At 35.2% G+C, this 20,905-nt stretch overlaps 1 protein-coding gene across 10 annotated transcripts in view; it reads right to left on the bottom strand.

Annotated features, from left to right (window-relative positions):
- ANKS1B (ankyrin repeat and sterile alpha motif domain containing 1B) overlaps nucleotides 1–20,905 on the bottom strand; it is a 414,822-nt gene that overhangs the window by 293,950 nt on the left and 99,967 nt on the right. For all 10 annotated transcript variants that reach the window (XM_051784790.1, XM_051784791.1, XM_051784788.1 and 7 more), the window contains one exon: nucleotides 4,089–4,254. In XM_051784790.1, coding sequence (XP_051640750.1) covers nucleotides 4,089–4,254 — 166 coding nt within the window. The remainder of the gene's footprint in view (nucleotides 1–4,088; nucleotides 4,255–20,905) is intronic.

The following is a 20,905-nucleotide window of genomic DNA, read 5'->3' on the forward strand; positions in this document are numbered from 1 at the left end:
CTACAGGCTAGTGGCAACACGTCCCACACCTAAGGACAATTTTTATCCCTGACAGAAGCCATATCTTACATATAACTGGGTAATTATATGAGAGCTATCTTTAAAATCACTGACTTGGGAATTGCTGACTATGCAGTGGCTGAGAGCTCAGCATAAGTGAAGCCCCACAGCATTTACCTTACTTCTCGGCTGAATTTTGCAGCCCACACTGAGTTCTGCATTGCTACACTCAGCTGTTTCCAGAGTTGAAGATGGCTCATTAAGGTCTCCTAAACCTGCTGCCACAGTGAAGTAACGTAACTAAAAAAAATGGGTCCTTGAACTAGGATTCTCTTATCCAAGTATGATTTTCACGCATCTTGTTATTGAGATACTTTATTAAAACCTTTGTTAATCTGTATGAACAGATAAAATTTCCCAAAGAAGGTTGTTGTGGGGTTTTTTTTCCACAAGTTATCTATGAGAAACAGAGTTTTAAAAGTCCTTTCTGATTCCTAATGATACTCAATGAGACTAAAAATACTTTAATTAGTACTGGCCATCACTCAGTATTATTAAAAATTTAGCAAAAATATAGACTACCACCTGGTCTCACTTATAGGGAGTTTCTGCAGTAGAAATTATAAAGGCAAATATATTCTCTCTACTGGGTAGGGATATGCAATTAACTCCAATTAAGAAAAAAAAAAGTTAACATTTATTCTCTAATGTAGCTCAGACTTCATTCAACATTTCCTAAATAAAGTATATGACATTATGAGGTGCAAGGATGGACTGTGGTACAGAACGTCCAAGCTACCAAAGGTTCAAGTTAGGTCTGTTAGGGTCTTCAACAGCAGAGACCCAAAGGTAGCATGGTGATGCACCTAAGCTGCTGCTACCAGTATTCTGGACTCTAGATAGCTGATCAAAACCACACTAACTTGATGAAGACACTTAATAATGCCTACTTTACCATTAGAATTATCCAGAGGTTTGAGCTTTAGCCATTTATTCAAAGTTTACACCTTTTCCAAGATGATTTGTTACTGTAGTTCACAAAGTTTCATTACATCCCTAAAAGCAAAAGGGCAATACTAATGCATGCCTTACGAACTAATAAAATTTTATGACTATTTTTCAAGGTTAAATATATCGTGTGACTTCTTTTTTAAATGGAAGGGCAGTGTAAAAATGAAAATGAGCAGCAGAAATATCTAGTTTAAGGAATAGAATACTGACCTGGAACAGCCCAACAGAAGAATCAGTAAGACTGATTTGTGAATCAATTACTTTGTAAAATTCATTTTAAGACATTGATCTACAAAATTTTAACCCCAAATTTATATTTTACTTAGCAGAAAAAATTATCACAAAGACTGCAGTATTTCAAGAATCTTCCTATCACATCTTAATTATTATTTTAAAGGCAGAAATGTCAAGGGATGCCAACACACTTTGCCAAATTTGCCTGATCAATCTATCACAGAAACAAAGAACAGTTTAACTTGAACTCAGTCACATTTCCAGTCTTTATTACTCTTACATTTGTCCTAATTAGAAACAAGTGCTTTAACTGCCAGCATAAACCAATAATGTAACTGTTCGTCTTCCTATATAAATCTAATTTCTTACAAACAGACATAAAACAAACACAACACAGAATTTCAGAAGTAGAAGTAACGAACTTTGTGACTACTTTTATTTGCTTTCTATTCAGTTTTTCTCCCTGATATGTAAGAAATATTTACCACTCAGTATATGGGGTTCTCATCCTCTGCAATTCCCTACCAGTTCAACAACAAAATTTTGGAGAACTACAGAGCAGTCTGGGATTTTCCTCAGTAGATCAGAGAATGACAATTGGCAAGGTGACTATTCCCAACCTGTTATAAGTTGATCACACTGTCCTACCACCTAGGGAAAGGAGACTGACAGATGCAATTTTATGTTCAAAGTGCTACTTCATGCTCTATAAAGAACTCTACATTATGACATAGTACAGAACTTTGAAACAGTATTCCCAAAGTCAGCATGTCTCAGTGACACAAAAACAGGGCAATTCAGGAAATAAAAGCACGCAAATCAGATATTTCTTTTAAATAAATTATCTCTATAATCATACATAACTTATTCAAGCAATAAATTTATATGACCTAAAGTGGCAGGGCAACATTCACATACACATAGTGCTAAATACCTTATAACTGAGGGTGACATGATTTACTAATTTGGGCCATTTGCAGTACAAGATAATCGCCAACATGATTCCAGATATGGCTTGCAAGCCAGGCCAGTTAGAAAACCTTAACATTTATAGCTTAAAATAAAATCACATTTTAAAATCTGCTTATCTACACATCCAAATGTTCTTCCCAATAAAATGCCAAGGAAAATATCACAGTGGTATATGGAAAACTAAGACAGAAGGAATTACAGGACATTTGTATTGTCAACTCATTGATCTTATTAGTTCTTATAAATATTATGGGTGCCCTCATGACTGTCCTACAGCTTCTGAGGTTATACTCTGGGCCTCTGATACACACTATATTTAACCTTACACAAAATATATTTCCAGATTAAGACCTAAAAATGTCCTTTTTAGGATCTGTGTTTCAGACTGATCTTAATGGATTTACTATGTCTAAGAAAAATGCTTGTGTTCAGCAGACAGCACGCTTCCAAATCCTGGTATTTTAACTAGTGAAAAGTCTATCTTTTCTTAAAATACTAGTTACAATGGAAAACTTTTGTCTTGAGCCTCCCTTCCTACCAATTTACTGGATATGGGTATGGCAGTCTTTCCAGTGCAATATATATGTTTATTGTGATTAATCAAGTAGAAGTTTGGGGGGGGGGGGAAGACAATTTGGCATTTTCTTCCTTTACTGAACAACAACCCACGATACTGTCCTGCACAGATTGATTATTTTTTAGATTATCAGAGCCAAAACAGTCAGTAAAGTAAGCCTTCAGTGACACAAGTAGTCATGCTGATGTTCAAAGTCAGATTCTGGTCCATTCTGTGCAATATGCTATAAAGCTCCTATCCTATTTTGTGCCGCCTCTTAGATTGCTGTTTATAATGTAGATTCCCTCAAGTCTTTTTTAGCCTAAATTTAGTGGAGAGGTGGCAATTACGATCCACTTCACCTTACCCTGCAGACTCCGAAGCTCTGTCTTCATATCTGCCCTTATATACTATGCCCAATATAGCTCTGGCACTCTTCCAATACTAGTTCAGCTGTGAGATCAAGAAGGTGCTTCCCCTTACACAGACATGATGTTAGTCAACAAGCATCTGTCATTCGCCTATACTCTTGTATATTACCCAAATCATGATTCATAATCAAGATAGCACAGGTTGAAAAGTCAATTGCCTGTTTCAAATAGGTCTCTGCTGCTGAGAACTGTCATTTGTCAAAGAAGACTCCCAGTTTAATTACTTACAGAGAAATGACTATATTCTGAAATTTCTGTACCAGGTGGTGACTAATCAAGAGTTCAAACAAGGGTGATGGAAGAGATCATATAATTTTGGCGAATATAAACAGACTCCTTACAGATAATATCATGCATCTGACTTAGCACAATTCTATTGTTTTTAAACTGCTTTAACTCATTGTTGTTCAAACCTTTATATAATACAAACAACAGTCTGTCAAAATGTCATTTAATATTTTTCTCAATTCTCAGCCACTAATTTTCAAAAATGGAGCAGATCTTCCTTTCTGTAACATGAAAACGCAAAGCACTTTACATTTTGAACTAGTTCTATAATGTTGCTAAGCACTTCATTAAAAAAAACAATAGCTTGGTAAATAGATTCCCACAAAAGGCTGGGCTTAAAGAAACTCTATTTCTAATTTGGCTTTTGGTAACCTTCCTATCTAGGAAAGTATTTAAACCTCTGCTTTGTTTTCCCTTCTACAACTTTTTGCTATTAATCTTTATTCTGATGTTAAGCTGTCACGGTAGCTAATGGAAGACTATAATCATGCTGTGGTAAGTAAACAGAGTACTGTATGCTTAAAAATATAAACCTATACCTTCTATAACATTACACTTACACCAATGACTATGTAAAGGATTATTTGGTGGTTTACCTGGTCTTGAGGAAGGAACTCTTGCTATCTCTAGGGAACAAGGCTTTTTGGTCACTGCTACGTCTATCGAATCACAATGACTGCTGTCATTTTCTGAAGGAACTGCATCCAGAGGTACAGAGGATATTGCTTCCAATGCATAACCTCTCTTCTTTGAATAAGATTCCTGAAATGCAAAAATTCAAGCAGGTAAGAGAGATATTTCTCAGATGACACAGGAAAAGAACCAGGGTCAATAACTCTAGCTAGTCGGGTTTAAAATTCAACAAATTAAATACCACATTCTGTTGAAATCCAAATTGTAACAGACTGGAAGAATTACTTGGATTCTAGAAGACAACATTTCTGTTTCTTTAAATTTTTGTGTAATATAATGTTTGTTTAATTTACAGAAAAGCTTTACTCATCAAACTTGGTATTTAGTGAAAGCTATATAACTGGTCTTGGTATTTAGTGAAAGCTGTATAACTGGTCTTGCCATACCTGCTTTGCTAGGTTCTAATTCAGGAGATGTCTTTTTTTTTTTTTTAATTATATCTCATGAGAGTGAAAATTACATTAACCACTGCAATTACTTTCTCTTCAGGGATGGGTTTGCAGTATGTTTATATTATATATAAGAAAACTAAAAATATGCCTTCTACATTAGGATGGCAGAATCCCATTTTGTGAATGAAGATGAAATACTGCTTTACATTTGAGCAAAATAATGATGAAAGGTCCCTTAACAGTGATATATATATATATATATAGATATAGATATAGATATAGATATAGATATAAAATTCTACTCATTAGCAAATGTTGAGGGAAGGGAAAAAAGGAATTCGATGTTTTGCTGGTACAGTAAACTGTCCAATCCAGCAGACTGTCTCTGCCTTAGAATGTGAATAAGAAGACAATATACAGCTTCACCAAAGTTTCTTGATTTGTGATTTTTTTATTTTAATCCCAGTAGAAAGCAATTGCTTGGGCAAAGACATGCTTTCATTTCTTTCTTACACTGGACATGTGGATGCCTTGGAAAGTCAAGCATCAGACATAAATCAAATATGATATAATAAAAAGCAAAAGGCAAGAAAGCACCCTGACAGTTATATACTATCATAGCCCTACTCAGAAAATGATGAAAGAATGTGATGACTAGAACAAAATGTGGAAGAACAATTTCCTCACCAAGAACTTATGTTACCTAAGTAAACTATGGCTGTAGGTAACAGTGACTTTTCAGGAAAATGATTTATACTGTTAGCAGATCATTACATCACTGAATTTTTTTAGGCATTTTTTTTTTTCTGGTCACTTTGGTCATCTGATCTTCATATGAGAATTCATTGTCTGGTAATAATTCAAGGCCTCTTGAAGGATAGGGTTGAGACGGCAGCAACAGGAGCTTCACTTCAAAATTCTACTTGATGACTTCAGTTGAGACAGATTTAAATTCTAAGCTAAACCACCACAACTAAAGAACTTTAAAATGAATACTGGAAACAGTGAACAGGGAAAAAATCATATCAAATAAAATAAACAGATACTAACAATCATTTGTAATTAAAAAAAACAGTACGCACTATCAAACAATACAAGATTGCTGGTCAGCATTCAAAAAACATGTCTGAAAGCGGGATGTGATTGTGTCTCTACCTCTTTTACTCTATCCAGTTTATATTTGGTCAGAGTATGAGCTTTTTGCGTTAGTAATCCCACAGATATAAACTAATAGTAAGTAGTTTTAGCTAGCAGACTCTAAAGATGTAACAAGGAATTATAAAAGTTTGTAAGTGGCCTTCCTGCAGCTCCAAATATAACTTTTTTAACTTAAGCCATTTCATTCCTAAATTGATAGATAATTATTGGGAGGTATCAAAGCAGCTGAAGTGCAATGGCAGGACAAAAGGAATCCTTCCTAGCTTGAAAAAAAAAGGAATTCCTACATTGTCCATTTAAGTCTGCTCTAAAAAAACAGAGGCAAAAAATTATTTACCAAAGCAATGACTAGAAGAGCAGATCCCAATTTAATTCTTGTATTCTGCTAGAAGCTTGCACTTCAGTCAGAATGCCAAAACCTTAATAATAGTATATCTGCCTAGAGAAGCACATGAAGAAACACTGTAGTCTTAAAATTGTCACCAAACACCAAAGTGAAACTCTTCTCAGCTCCTGAATTTGGCTACATTAAAAAAACCTTTAAAAATTATATACTAAACATTAGAATAGAAATTGGATCATACTTTGTCACCCAATATTCTGTCTGTAAAGGCAGCCAACAGTACTGACCTAGAGAACAGTGAAACCACCATGGGACCAGGACAAGCACGGAGTGATGCTTCTCATCCTGCAACACTTTGAAGATCTCACATTTCATAATCAAAAGGTGCTGACTTTGTTTTGCATGTCTACCAATCCAACTTTCTAAAATGCTTCTAAAATTACCTTCTCAAGTTACTTTCAGAGCTCACGTTCCTTTTTACAGTTTGCAGGCACCGCATTTTGGTTTCAGCTCTCTCACCAAGTTTGACTTCGCTAATTCTTACACTTTAGAAGGCAATGAATAGTTGTTCTTTACTTATCTTCTATTTATGCTTCCCTTGTCCTCTCCTTTAGGGACTGAGAAATACTAACTTACACACCCAGCTGTTCCAGGATTTTGACCACCCCTGTCACTGCTCACCCTCTCAGCCTTCAGTGATGTAACAAGGATCAGATTTTCACATGGCATTCAAGATGAGGGCTCACCAAGTAGGCATACTGTCATAATGATGTTCCCTCTTTTGTACTCTACTCCTTTCCTAATTACTTTTAACATTCAGTTTGGTTTTCTGAACATTATTGAATATTTTGTAATTAACACTGCACAAATATAAACGTCAGTGGAGAATAACTAAAAATGATGGGGTTACTGAGAAAATGGTTGGAATGTAAATTACAGGTAAGTAAATTCTTCCTAAATATCTCCCTAATAAAGCAAATATGATAATAGTATGCCCAGCAGTAAGAGTCAAAAAAGAATTAAGACTTTAACAAGTCTAGAATTCTATCAAGTGATTACATGAAGACAACAAACCTTAATTAAAAATTCCATACGTAGGAAATTCTCTTTGCTGCAGAAAAGCATTGTAAAGTCTTCTGATTGTTGCAGTGTGTTTTCCATTTTGCTGGTCCTGAACATTTCTAGAAATTTTTAGGATCTAAACTATTTCAATTTAGATGTTAGCAGATGACATAACATTGTCTACAAATATCAGGGATAAAGCAATGTGATTCTGTTTTTTTCTAAGATTAAAAGCATTCTTAATAATATCTTCAGCATTCTTCTCAATAATATGGGTTCTATTGTCTCACCTCACCAAGTGCCATAACCAGTAACTTTACAGTAATTCTACATGTCCAAGTTATCATCTTCATAATAAAACCTTCTAAAAATAATTTTCCATTATCTTTAGTCCTGAAATCAAAATAATCTGCGTAATTTTTGTTTTAAAAATAGAGATTATTCCATCTCAAATTTCTGTCAACTATTCCAAAATGTTGAAAATGAGACATGTAACTGACTACCACTATCAAGTCAGAATTAGTCCTTACTTGAAATTGCAACTTCATAAAAGTAATGTGCTGGGCTTCTAGCAGATTAAAATAAGTCTTTTTTGTGGAAAGGATAAAAATACATACACAATAGAAGTAATAAAAAAAGAGAAGATAGAGAGATAGAGAGTGGGTGAGTCACTGGGATAGCATTAGAGAACAGTCACCCATACGGATAAAATCTAAAGTAGATTTTTGTCTTGTAGAAAGAAACAGCAATGTGACAGTGAAGTTGCAGAGCACATGCCAGGGACACACTGTGGGCCTTATTCACAGGCCTCCGGTTTTTTTCTGAGCATATGCTTGATAGTATAATACCTATGAAATGTTATCTGAAACCTTAACAGGACTAAAAGATTGTTTATCAGTGGGAAAGAATTTGCTTCTAAAATATCTATATGTCCATTGCAAAGGGTTATATACAGTTGTGAAACAATATGCCATAACACGACTAAATCTTCAAAAACTACATGATGTTGAGTTAGACCTTTTTCTCACGTTTTTGCCAGATTTCTATCTACTCTTGCTTCTGCCTTCTATATACTATTGCATTTCTTTTAAGAATCAAACTGAATAATGTATACTTAAGGACTGAGATATAAGCAGTATATACAAATTTGTGTTTGTATGAGCTATGAATAAAATGACAGAGGTTCAGCAGGCATCTAATCTGAACAGACACTCTGACAAGAAGATAGAATTTGTACTTAACAGAAAATTTTCAATTCTTCCATCCCCTTTCCTATAGAAATCAGGTCAGTTGAAGCTTTAATACTTCCCTGGAACACGGGACAACACACCAGAGTCAGACATGACTTTCCTCTTAAAGGAGAAATAAACTCATAAATGTAGAAAGGAGGAATGCAATACATCTGACATCTTTAAAAATATTTTCTTTCATTTATGTAGACAATGAAGAACTGCTACTAAACTCTGACATACCCCTTGAGATCCTTTTCCCCTGGCTTGCTGCATGCCAGAGGACCAGCATGAAGAATCCAAGTGACTTTCCTTCTACCATAGTGGGATAAATTCTGCCTAGTTCTTCTTAAGAGAGTACTGTGAGACTTAATTAATTAAAACTGTGGAGAATTCTTGATTCTCAACACTCCGTCAACCCAAAGCTGATGATTACAATGAGAGTGAGCAATGAATATTGCATTTATCCCATTTATGTCATAGAATCATAGAATTATAGAATGGTTTGGGTTAGAAGGGACCTTTAAAGGTACTCTAGTCCAGCCCCCTGCAATGAGCAGGATGTCTTCAAGTAGACCAGATTACTCAGAGCCCAATCCAATCTGATCTTGAATGTTTCCACATATGTGGCATCTACCACCTCCCCTGGGAAACCTGTTAAGAGTGTTTCACCATGCTCATCATAAAAAATTTCTTCCTTACATCTAGTCTGAGTGTATTTGCATCAAACATATTTCTTGACATTTGTAAACAGACTGATGTATAATATTATTGAGTTGGGACATTTCACACTGAAAAATTAATGATAAGTAATCGAAGGTTGCTGAGAGGAATGAAGAATTCAAGAAAGAAAGAAGTTCTGACCAGTGACCAAAGATAATTAGGACAGTTTTTTGACATGCAGCAAGTCGTGGGGGAACTGAACCTGAAGGGTGCTGTGCAAGTTTCCCACAATACTGCACTAAGCAAAATCAACTGAAAGTATTTCCTATGTCACAATAACCCAAACCTACAAATAGATGGTGAAATACTTATTTTGACTACCTTCCCAGTGAAAGATATCAGAAATATTACTATAATTTATGGCTAATAAAAACACATTTATCTATTACTAATAAATTAACCAAAGAAGGTTTCACAGTGTCATGTAATTAGAATAATTTTTTCATGAGTCAAACTACGATAAATGTTCATTGTTATGACAGCTAGAAACACTTGAATGTGTGATTTGTCATAGAACAGATAATAGGGCTCATGATATATTACAGAATCTGGAAAAACACCAATAATCTCATTTAAGGGTAATGACACTAGAGGATCTACTCTGGTCTTCACAAAGTATTTAGAGTACAGATTTTAAGACAGCATTCTCTTTTACCCTCTCACCAAACATCTGAAATGATGTGTTTGCTGTTGTAGGATAATATATATTCAGTTACCCTTTAGCACCTGAAACAGCCTTTGTGAGTAAGTTTCAGTAAGCCTTCCACAGAGTTGAGAAAAACATTAATTCTAAAAATCATGCTAGATTTGTTGTCCTGTGTATATAGTTAGAAATGTAAATATGATGTGTAATTTTTCAGAAACCATTCAAAATTTAGATTTGCTTTTTCAAACTTTTTTTTGGAAAAAAAAAAGCATTATTTACATAGCACTGCAAATGTAGTAGGTTTATCTTCTCCTTTTCAAGTGCATATTTTCACATATCCTGTTTAGAATCCAAAATTTCATATGAAAACTCTACAGACATCTATTCCTGGAAGCTAAGGGTTCCTACAAAGCCTTACAAGATAAAACTCACTAATATGGCCTAAACTATAAATGTCTGAAAATACAGGTAAATTGTGAGCATAATGAATGATGTCATATACTTTATTTAGGAAAAATATTGAATGAAGTCTGAGCTACATTACAGAATAGATGTTAACTTTTTTTTACTGGAGTTAATTCCATGTCCATACCCAGTAGAGAGAATATATCTGCCTTTATAATTTCTACTGCAGAAACTCCCTATAAGTGAGACCAGGAGGTAGTCTACATTTTTGCTAAATTTTTAATAATAGTGAGTGATGGCCAGTACTGTTAACCTCTGCAGCAGAAACATATGGCTATATTTTAGGTAGAGTTTTCATAATTCTAACTGGCAGATATCCAACATTTAAAATGAAGTTAGATTGTTTTAGTCATGTTACACGCTTTCCCATGCATACAATGCTCAGGTCATGAAAAAAAGCAGATGCTTCCTCAAATAAATAACTCACTGTGACAAAGAATATACTAAAAGTGTACATAGTCTGGTTTATGCAAATGCTAATGGTTGTGTGTGGCAATGCAGCATAATACAATAACTAGTTTAATAAATGATTCTTAGTTTAGCCGAACAAAATACAATTACAAACTAGAAAGTAAATTCCAGGTTAAATATTTTCCCTTTTTATCCCATTGTGTTTTCATGAAAAACGTTAAACAAAAAAAATCACGTCTTGTTTGAATATCAAGTTATAGGAAAATGCCTATTTAAAATAAAGGCTATTATACTAAAAAAGACAAAATGAACTGAAACCTAAGCTCCATGGAAACAATATTTCTCTGCAAGTTGTTTATGCTCTAGTGACTAGGTTTTAAACACACACACACAGAGTTCTAATGGAAACAGCAAACATGAAGTAGGAATATTTCCTCACATTATAAGGGCCCAAACCATGGAAAATGTTAGATATTGAGAAACTTTAAAGTGGAGTCAATATTTACTAGACAGCAAATGCAGAAAACATTCATGTACTACTCTATGTTAAGCAGACTGGCCAAAACTTTCTCACATTTTATAGCTTAATTTCTATCAATTACTGTGCCAGTAAATGAAAAATGTATGGCTTGCTGTGGAGGGGAGAGAGGAATTGAATACACCTAAGTAGATCTTGACACGAAACACATCTGTGTGAACAGTAACCCTAGAACTGTAATCTGACTTGATCGGAGGACAGACAGCATCACTATAATGAGACATTATGAAAGACACTTTCCTTGAAAAGAAAGCTTTAACATCAGTGTGTTAGTTCACTATCTATTATGAATAATCTATGCATTTTTAGAAAATATTCTATATCTGCCCATGCATCTTGTTCTGAAGTCATATCTGCACAACAGAAACCAAATAATTGATATCACACACAATGGATTTGATAGAAGTCACAAATAAAAATCTGCTATTTCAGGAAAGGGAATCTCCTGTGTTTAAAAGTTTTTGGTACTGAAGAAATAAAAATTTAATTATGTTTGGTATGAAAGTTATTATTGCAATAGCATAAGCCAAGAAGATATCTCTCCTTTGCATGCTCCCACAATAAAACTGAAAGAACAAAAAAAACTTTTTTCAAAATATTGAAGTTATTGAGAGTCATTTTATCACAAACTAAAAACTTTGTTGTGAATCATACTTTTATCTGTCACATAACTGAAGACAAAAATGAGATAAAAAGTCAATAGCAAAAGAATTTTAAATTGTTCTTTAAATATCCCAGGATGCACGCAAAGTTTGTAAAAGTTACTACTTTGTAATTAAATAGAACCAAACGTTGTCTGCAGTATGTATGGTATTTCAGCAGTGTTGAGAACTGAGTCTGACAGTAAGAGACAATCAGAGGGAAAGTAAACTCACACTTTAAGTTAGAACTGGTGCATAAAACCTATAAAACAAATTATTCCATGACAACAGGAGAAATAAGCATCATAGCAGTAGACAAAAGTTAACAGAATATTGTCCATATATCCTTATATATTCTTAAAGAACCCAGTAATTTTCTATTTCAAACCATAGTTCTGAATGGGACCCTATGAACTCTGCTGTTTCCTGGGCAAAAATGCGCCAAAGCCCACTAACATTGATATCATGGGTATTTAGCCTTATGGATACAGTAAGTTCCATCTCATCATACTGCCTATATGCTTGGCAAATTTATGAGGACTGACGTGGTCGTGTTGAACTCCAGTAGCTAAGACTTTCCAATGAGCATAATTACATAATTCACTACTCATCACTGAAGGAAAAACATTTTGCTAAGAAACATGTTACTTCCTTATGGCTCTTTAAACAAGACATTCCACTGTTTTAACATCAGAGCTCTACTGCTTTGTTACTATAATAATTTCTGTGGTGTGATAATCTACTTATTCATTGCAAATACTCAGCCTTAGCTATTGTAAAATGAAAACAGAATGTGAAGATTATATAAAATGGAATGAATAAGGATTATAAGGGAACCAAAATCACCTCTTAAATGAAATTTGAACTTAAAAAACTTTCTATAGGTTCACTGCAAGATTCCAGTTCTGGAACAACTATTACAGAATCATGTGTCTATTTGACAAGAATTACAGCAATATATATTATTAATGCCATTCTAGATAGAAGAACATAGAACACAGAACATGAGATTCTTCATTTCCTCATTTCCTAGCTGAATTGCCATTCTGAGAGACCTTAAAGTCTAAAGACTTTAAAAAAGAAATCCAAAATACCTTATCATGAAAACATGAGATGGTGTAGTCTTACATATCAAGGGTCCAAGGGTTGGACTTGATGATCTCAGAGGTCCCTTCGAACCCAGCTGATTCTATGATATTTCCCTTTGATATCTAAAATATGGACTCTCCTTAACCTCAGTTTCATTTTATTTTACATCTAATTCATGAGTTCATCATCTAGCAAAAAAGTCATAAAATCATTTGGAGATTTTAAGAAACTCTTAGCCTTAGTTTTGAATTTTGGTAAAAATATAAGTATCTCTTGATAAAGTTATGTTTGTATGGAAACCCAAGAGGGATTAAGCACATTAATGCTTATGCTTAAGTAACTTGTTGTTTCAGGATCTATCTCATTTTCAGAATCAGTATAAGGGATACAAATACTAAAAGTTTTTAGTGAAATACAGCAGCCAGACATGACTTTAAACCCAAGGCATGCAATTTCTTTTGCACAGCAAGAGAGGATTCACTGTTACAGACTACAGAATTGTTCTTTTAAAAGCCCAGTTGTCAGTCAGGTCTTTTCTTCAGAACGAAATCAAGTTCTATACATTTTACAGACTTCTCCAGGGACTTACTCTATGAAGCCATGAATTTCCCTACTACTAAAAACTGAAGTAGTAAAACCATCCCTCGCAGTTTCCAGTATTAGCTTAGTTCCCAAATATATTTGTACCACCACTGAATATAAAAAAAAATAAACAAGCCAAAATAGAAAATAAGTTGTTAGGCTCAAAAAAAGTCCCAAAATATCAAGTGCCTTTAAACAGTCCTTCACAGAAATACAACCTTAGACAAAGCCTGACTTAATGGCTAATCGATATAGTAAATCCATGTAGTAATAACCGTGCTCAGATAGCACCACAACTCCTTTGTTACCAGCTTCTTTGATTATCAGCTTTTTTGGTTACCAGCTTTTTTGCCCAGAAACTCCTTTGCTTCTGTTGCTATCAGAGGAACAACAAATACAACATACCAAGGATGGCTTTTTTCCCCACAAAATGTAATACCGAACAGTAACCCAATTTGGTCAGATTGACGAGGAACTCCTACATAAATTTTCAAGTTTCAATATACTGCTTTAATATTTCTGTTATGAAGTAGCTGAAGCTCAAACGTGACGTTTTTAACACAAAGTTGAACTTCGTTCATATACAAAACTAATTGCTATGCATTATTGCTATCCATTTGCTGTGCAATTCAAATTGATTTTTTTTGTTGTTGTTGTTTTCTTATAATTTGTCAGGTGGTACTGAAAGTAAAAACATTCCCTGGAAGTGTGTCTTCTGGTTACCACTAAGCTTCAAAGCACAAAACAACAAAATGTGACATACGTACTATTTGAGATCTTCCCGGACAATCACTGTGACGTTTCAGTTAGGAATGTGACAGTGTTCAATTCAACATTAATTTCTACATTAATTTGAATGTCTTTAATCAGAATTAAATTGTATCTTGTAAAACATTACAGACATCAATATTTCAGATTATTTCGGACATATATCAACAATTCCCATATTTTTTGACACCTCTCTCCTTTCACTCTCATCCCATTTAATTGTGCTGTTTTGTGACCACAGCAAGAGACAACTCATCCCAGCAGTGCCTAAATGTACACAGTGCTGGACAGGCATAGCCATATTTTCACAGTCATTTACAAAGTGCAAAGCTAATCCTAAATTTTGAAAGAAATTAGCTCATCTGAGGTCACATAGCTAGAATTTTAGAGAGAATTATAAAATGTAGATGCTAACAATGATATGAAAGAGAGCTCTGGAAATCATCTCGTCCAAATTTTCAGTCAAAGCAGAGCTATCTTAACCATTAGGCTTCCCTGGACCTTGACCAGTCAATTCTGAAAACGCCCAAGCATAAACAAGATTACAACTTCTCTAGTTACCTTACATACCTGTATAGTAGTGTCTAGATTATACAACTACTGCAGTAAAAATGCATTTGCTATAAGACATCTACAGTCCATGGGCAACTGGAAATTTACACTACATACAGGAACAAAACACACAGCTTCATTCCTTAAAAGACCATCAGAAAATGTAGCATAGCATTAAAATAAGCTACAATCTTTTTCAATATACTTATTTCCCATCACTGTTCAGCAGCGTATAATCATCACCTGCTGATTCTTTCTAGGTAGAATGCATACTGCAGTTTTCAGTAGCTGCTTCAGTGTGTGGGTGGCATGTTCCTGAAATTACTAATAAAACTTATGCTTACTGCAGAAGAGACAACACTGAAAATCAAGAGTTTAACAGAAATATTTTTTTATGGGCAATATAGTTCTCCATGTCAATCCTATTTAAGTGAACTCATCATTTAACCCCTAAATTAGGAAGAGAAAAAAATATTTTTCACTGAAGGTTAGAAACTATAGAAAAATATTATAGATAATATAACAATCTTACTGTGGTTATTCATGCTCAGGTATACTGTATGTCAAAGTTTTCTTTACTATGTCTATACCATCACCTATCAAATTAGTACATCACTAAAAAAGATAGCATGTTTCCTCCTGTGTAACATATAAGTTAGGTAATGCCACAAGACTTTCTGTTTCTAATTTTGGAGAACTTTAACACCAAGTAAGGTCAGCTAAGTGTGTTTCTTTACTAGTCTAGTTTGCAATGTGCTTCCACTGAATACATTGAAAGGCAAATTTATTAGTGAATTGAAGGATGATGCCATTTCTTGGGCCCAAGATGAAACACTTTAGCTATTAGTGTTTAGTTAAAAAAACACACTTTGCTTCTCTCCATTTTTATTAAAGAACAAAGAAGAAATATTTCCTCTTCTATACTACCTCTCCTGCACCTTAGCAGTTCAAAAAATTACTGTAACATTTACAGAGTTTAAAATCTAAGACAATTTTTAGATGTAACTGAGAATAGAACCGGTTCAAACTGAAAGAATACACTAAAACGAAAACAAATAATGCAAAAAAAAAATTCCCAGTATTAAAGTTCTCCAGAAAAAGACAAGATATAGTCATGCTGCATCTCTCCATAGAGTGTCAGTACAGAGGTTTTTTCAGGAATAGACTTGATCTCTATGTGAAAATTGAGTTAGCTCCTTATTTATTTACCTCATTCATCTCTCATGTATCCAGAACTGTCTTTGAAAATGTAAACATAACTGCAACATAATTATTTTCAATGTCAGGCTTTCTATAGAACAACCCTAACAGCTCCTACAATACAAACTGTAAACAAAATTTCTTCCCATTAAAAATTACTTTTTAAAATTACATAAAAAGAAGTGCAGACAGACAAGGTGATCTTCTGGAAGGCAGACATGAAATACATAACCCCATTAACTGATGCATCAGACTCCAAGCTCTAAATATTCCTATCACTGCCTATACTGATAAAGAAACAGTATTATATACAGTTCATCTCCTAAAAATGTAGTTAGGAGTCCACTTTCTCTTCCCTCCCTCTAAATAAGAGGCATTTTGGTAGGAAATCTCTCTTCCACAGGAGAACATGTGACAAAGTTGCTAGAGTTCCTACCACTGGGAATCCTAGAGTTACATAAGCAGAATGTAGACCAGTCTTAGAAGCAAAATGTGAAGGTCTTCCTTCTAAAAAGATGAAAATCTGACATTAAGCTAGAAATGTACCATTTCTTTAAATATTTAAGTAAATATTCCATATCTGGCTATAGTTTTGTAAAGAGCCATGCTTCCTGGCCACTGGCAACACGATAATTTATACTTATGGCTTTTAAATCAAAATTCAATTTTTCCATAGTAACTGCATTGGTCTCTTTACAGACATTATTTTTATTTTGTAATAGTTAGACAAATGAGGTGTTCCTAGTTGTCATCATGTCAAACACTGGGAATAACTGTTAGGATTTTTAAGTTATACACACAACACAATTCAAGACACAGCGTAGTTGAGCTGATCCATAAGCTTCCTAAATGGGACAGAGCTAAACCTGCCTTATCTCACAACTACTTTATATCACAATTAGAAAAACAAGTTGGCATGGCTGTCAAGATTAAGATGTGTTAACTGGTTGCTTTAAACTGATAATACTGCAGAGATCATACAGGACTGCAGCACTCATCTCTCTGACGCTGCAGACAGCCCTGTATTTGTCCCTGTACATCAGGCCCTGTTTGCCTGTTAGCAGAGAAATATTTAAAGCACACTATTCATGAAAAAGAAAATGTAATGAAAACTACAGTTTCGTATATTTGGAGTATAATGATTTATTCTAAAGTTGTATGTGGGTACTGATACACTTCATAAAATAAATATACTAGGAGTCGAATAGTAAATAAACCTGCACTGCAGAATAGATTATTAAGAACAAGAAATTATTTTATTACTGGCAAACAAGAGTGTTCTACACTTATTTACCACATTCCTTACACTTTCCTAACCTTGCCCTCCTTAACCAATTGATAAAGCAAACAAATGCCCTCAACCAAACTGATGTTTATTCAAATTGCTTCCCACTACTTTACCAAAACCTATGTTCAGGCAAAGTAGGAGAGAAAGGACCCATCCCTTGTCCAATCTTCTATGTTTCTGCCATAAGGAGACTTTATGAGAGAAACGGTTGAAGTACTTTAGTCCCTTCACCTCCAGGCCGGAGCTGCTTAATGCTATTTCACATTTAAATATAATAAGTTACATTTCTGTCTTCCCCATAAGGAAGGAGTGAGAAACAGAAGCAGACTGACATGCACAGCACTCTCCATCATTCATGCTGATATGGTTTGAAGCTGGCTCCCTGTCAAGTCTCCAAACCTTACCACAAGAAGTCTCCATCCCCCTCCCCCCCTAAACCTCAGGGAGAAGAGGGAAAAAACAACCAAGAAAACCGAAATGAGAGAGAGACAGCTAAAGCAATATATATAAATATATTTACCCTTATGTTACAGTTATATACAATTGAAATATATATACAATTTCACAAGGAAAAGGGAAAGGGAAGGGGGAAGGGGAAAAAAGGAACAAAACCAAAATAAAAAAAAATATATATATATATATATATCCTGATCAGTAGCCCGAGATCTAGCAACTTAAAGAATTAGCAAAAGACTATCTTACTACTCTCCTTGGGACAACGGAGAGTCGCTCTGGAACGATCGCCGGCAACCTCCGTCTCCCAAGGTCGACAAGGCCTAACCAGACCTCGCTCCCCAACACGACAGACTCAACAGCAGGGAACCTGCACCTCCAAGCCACCGGAAGGAAAGAGACCGAAGGCCTCTCCTCCTTTCTTCTTATAGCCTGGCTTACGTAAAAATCGTAGGGAATACTGGGTAAATCTGGGCCCTTCCTTGGTTACAAACTGGTCACCAAGGAAGGCCTCGACCAAACTACCACACATGCCCTACTGTTACCAGAATTGCTCCTGTAGTTTGGTAATGCATAGCTAGACCATTACAAGACATGTAAACCTTTTTTTTTTCCCCCAAACCTGTCTGCTCTTGCATTATGCTCCATTGGGAATATTCCTGTGTTGGAATACTCTGTCTATACAAATGTCAGCCAAGATACACAGCTAAATGCAGATGAAATACGTTCACACATATATGGAGAATCTGTATATGAAGTGCATACAAAGCAATCTAGTACATCAGTAAGTGTTCCTTCTTGGTCCTACTTTTTTTTGCTGCAATAACAGGTCAAGTAAGAACCATATTTCAACTCAGCTTCCAGTTTACGTATTTTCTTGCTTTTATCAGTATCTGTCACAGTGCTGAGTGCAGCAATAATTCTTACTGTCCCTGAATAACCTCACGTGGTGCCCTTATCCACACTGTGCACATGGGCCCAAGCAGTCTCATTTTACCTCAGCCTCGGGCCCTCAGTTCCTGGCTGAGACAAGGTGTATGAGAGCTCATCTCTAACTCTGCCTGTGTTGATCCAGGGACCCCAGTGATCTGGACCCTGACTTGCTGACTGGCTTCCCAGCCTACCTCATCACCATAGACATCCTGGTGATCTACTCCCGGTTCCTGATTAACCTTACCAGTCCTGATCCCAACCCCAATATATGGACTGACTTTCTGGCTTGACATGGGAACTGCCTGAGCATCACAAACTTGCCTGATGTACTGCACTCAGGGTGGCCCCAAGCTGCTCCCCCCACAAGCCTGCCCTGCTCCCTCACAGGAGAAGTGAGGGATCCTCCGGATGGTGAGGAACTGTGTTGCCACCCCAGGCAGCCCCTGTGGGTCCTGACACCATCACTCCCAGGGCGTTGCCAGCCCTGACAACATCCACTTACTAAACCTTTTTTCCTTTGAATAAAGCAGCAAATGTGAAACTCTGAAGTTTTCATTCTATCTTGTCCTTATTCAACCTAAATTTGCTCTTCTCGCCACTGTAAGGACAGAAACTTAACTCCATTGACTGACTAACCAAAGCTACTGTATCAACCCAATTATCTGCAAAACTCTGTTACAGCAGTCTGTGTTTCTTTGGACATCCCAATAACTATATACGCATGCACATATTAAGCTGATTATTCTATTTCTACCTCTAAACTTTCCTATTCTATATTTCATTGAATTATCAGTTTCTTGACTAAACTGTCCTCATTTGAACATGGTCAATAGTGATGACACTGTAATGCTTCCAGGTTTTTTTTTTATCATTAGTAGCCATTGCAGAAGAAGTTTTTTTAAGGATCATATCCCCGTTTTCTTTCCCATACTTACCTACAGCATAGTGAAATCTCTCCAGCTAAACATACTTTGCCACATAAGTCTTATTTTTGTGACTACTCTGAAGAAAAATGATATATGAAATATATTCTTTTATTCTAGCTCTTGGACAGAAAGGATATTCAACAGTATTTATGACTGGCAGAAATGTAACCACTGAAGCATTAAAAATCTTGTTAGTTACTGTAGGAAGATTTTACATGAACTAGAGATCCATGGAAGAGGCTCTAGTACTATCATACCACTATAAAAGATTTCTCTCAGTTTAACAGACATGTCATTTCAGAGCAAACTATTTCCAAGAGAGCCTGCAATATTAGAATTTGAAAGTTCTTTAGAAGCACTTTTGAGGTTTTACGTCTTGGAAAGTTTTTAAAACTGTTTTTACTGTGCTGAGAGTTAAGATTACTGGAAATTCTGGAATGTGTAGAAGATAATTATTCAGTTATGCAGGTGATAAAATAGTTTTTCTTTTGTACTGACTGAGAGCCAGAAAACATATAATCTGGAATTTCCTGAGAAAGGTTATTTTTCAGATGTAAAATATTCATCTCTGGAAGACAAAATTTTTCACAAAAACGTGCATCAGTTTTAGCAAGGATGGAATTTCTGCCCAGAACCAAAGATTAACTCCAGAAAAAAGCAACAGCCTCCATATTAACCTTAAATCATAAACTACAAATGGAATTCAACCCTCTGCTAAAATAAGAAGATATATTTAAACTTCAGTCTCCAAAAATCCAGCTGCGTATCCTTGCTCTCTGGATTTTTTCTTCTACTTTTTTTTCTTTTGGGGGGTGCATGAAACTAGTTGTTCAGTCCATTTTGACATAGAATTGGGCACTTTATAAAACTCTGACATTTTGAAAAGACACAAAGATTTTCCATCAAGCTCTTCCAGGACTTCACCAATTGTGAGACTGTAGAAGAGAGTAGCTTGTTCTGAGAATACCTGTATAACTGCTATGTCAGGTTAGAAATGATATCTGCAAAATAACTTACATAGAATTTTCTATAACAGCCCTTGCTAAAATGACACTTCCCAGCACAGTACAGACAGCAATGACATGCTGTATGCCAGAAGTACCTCCAGACAAGCTTTTTTCCATGACTGCAATAAAGAAACCAAGTTTGTCAAGGAGGTAACTGCCCTGTTTCTTTGTCATATTGAAAACTGTTAGCTCACTATGTCCCAGATGGACATTTTCATAATCTCACCTAAAACTCACTTTCATTTTATCATTGTGCCTCTGTGTATACAAAGCAAGATTCAATTTTTACGTTTGCTCACCTTTGATGTGCAAAC

This window comes from Manacus candei, unplaced genomic scaffold (genome assembly GCF_025592945.1).
Source record: "Manacus candei isolate 608988 ecotype Guabito, Panama unplaced genomic scaffold, ASM2559294v1 h1tg000018l, whole genome shotgun sequence".
In the NCBI taxonomy this organism is placed as follows: domain Eukaryota; kingdom Metazoa; phylum Chordata; class Aves; order Passeriformes; family Pipridae; genus Manacus; species Manacus candei.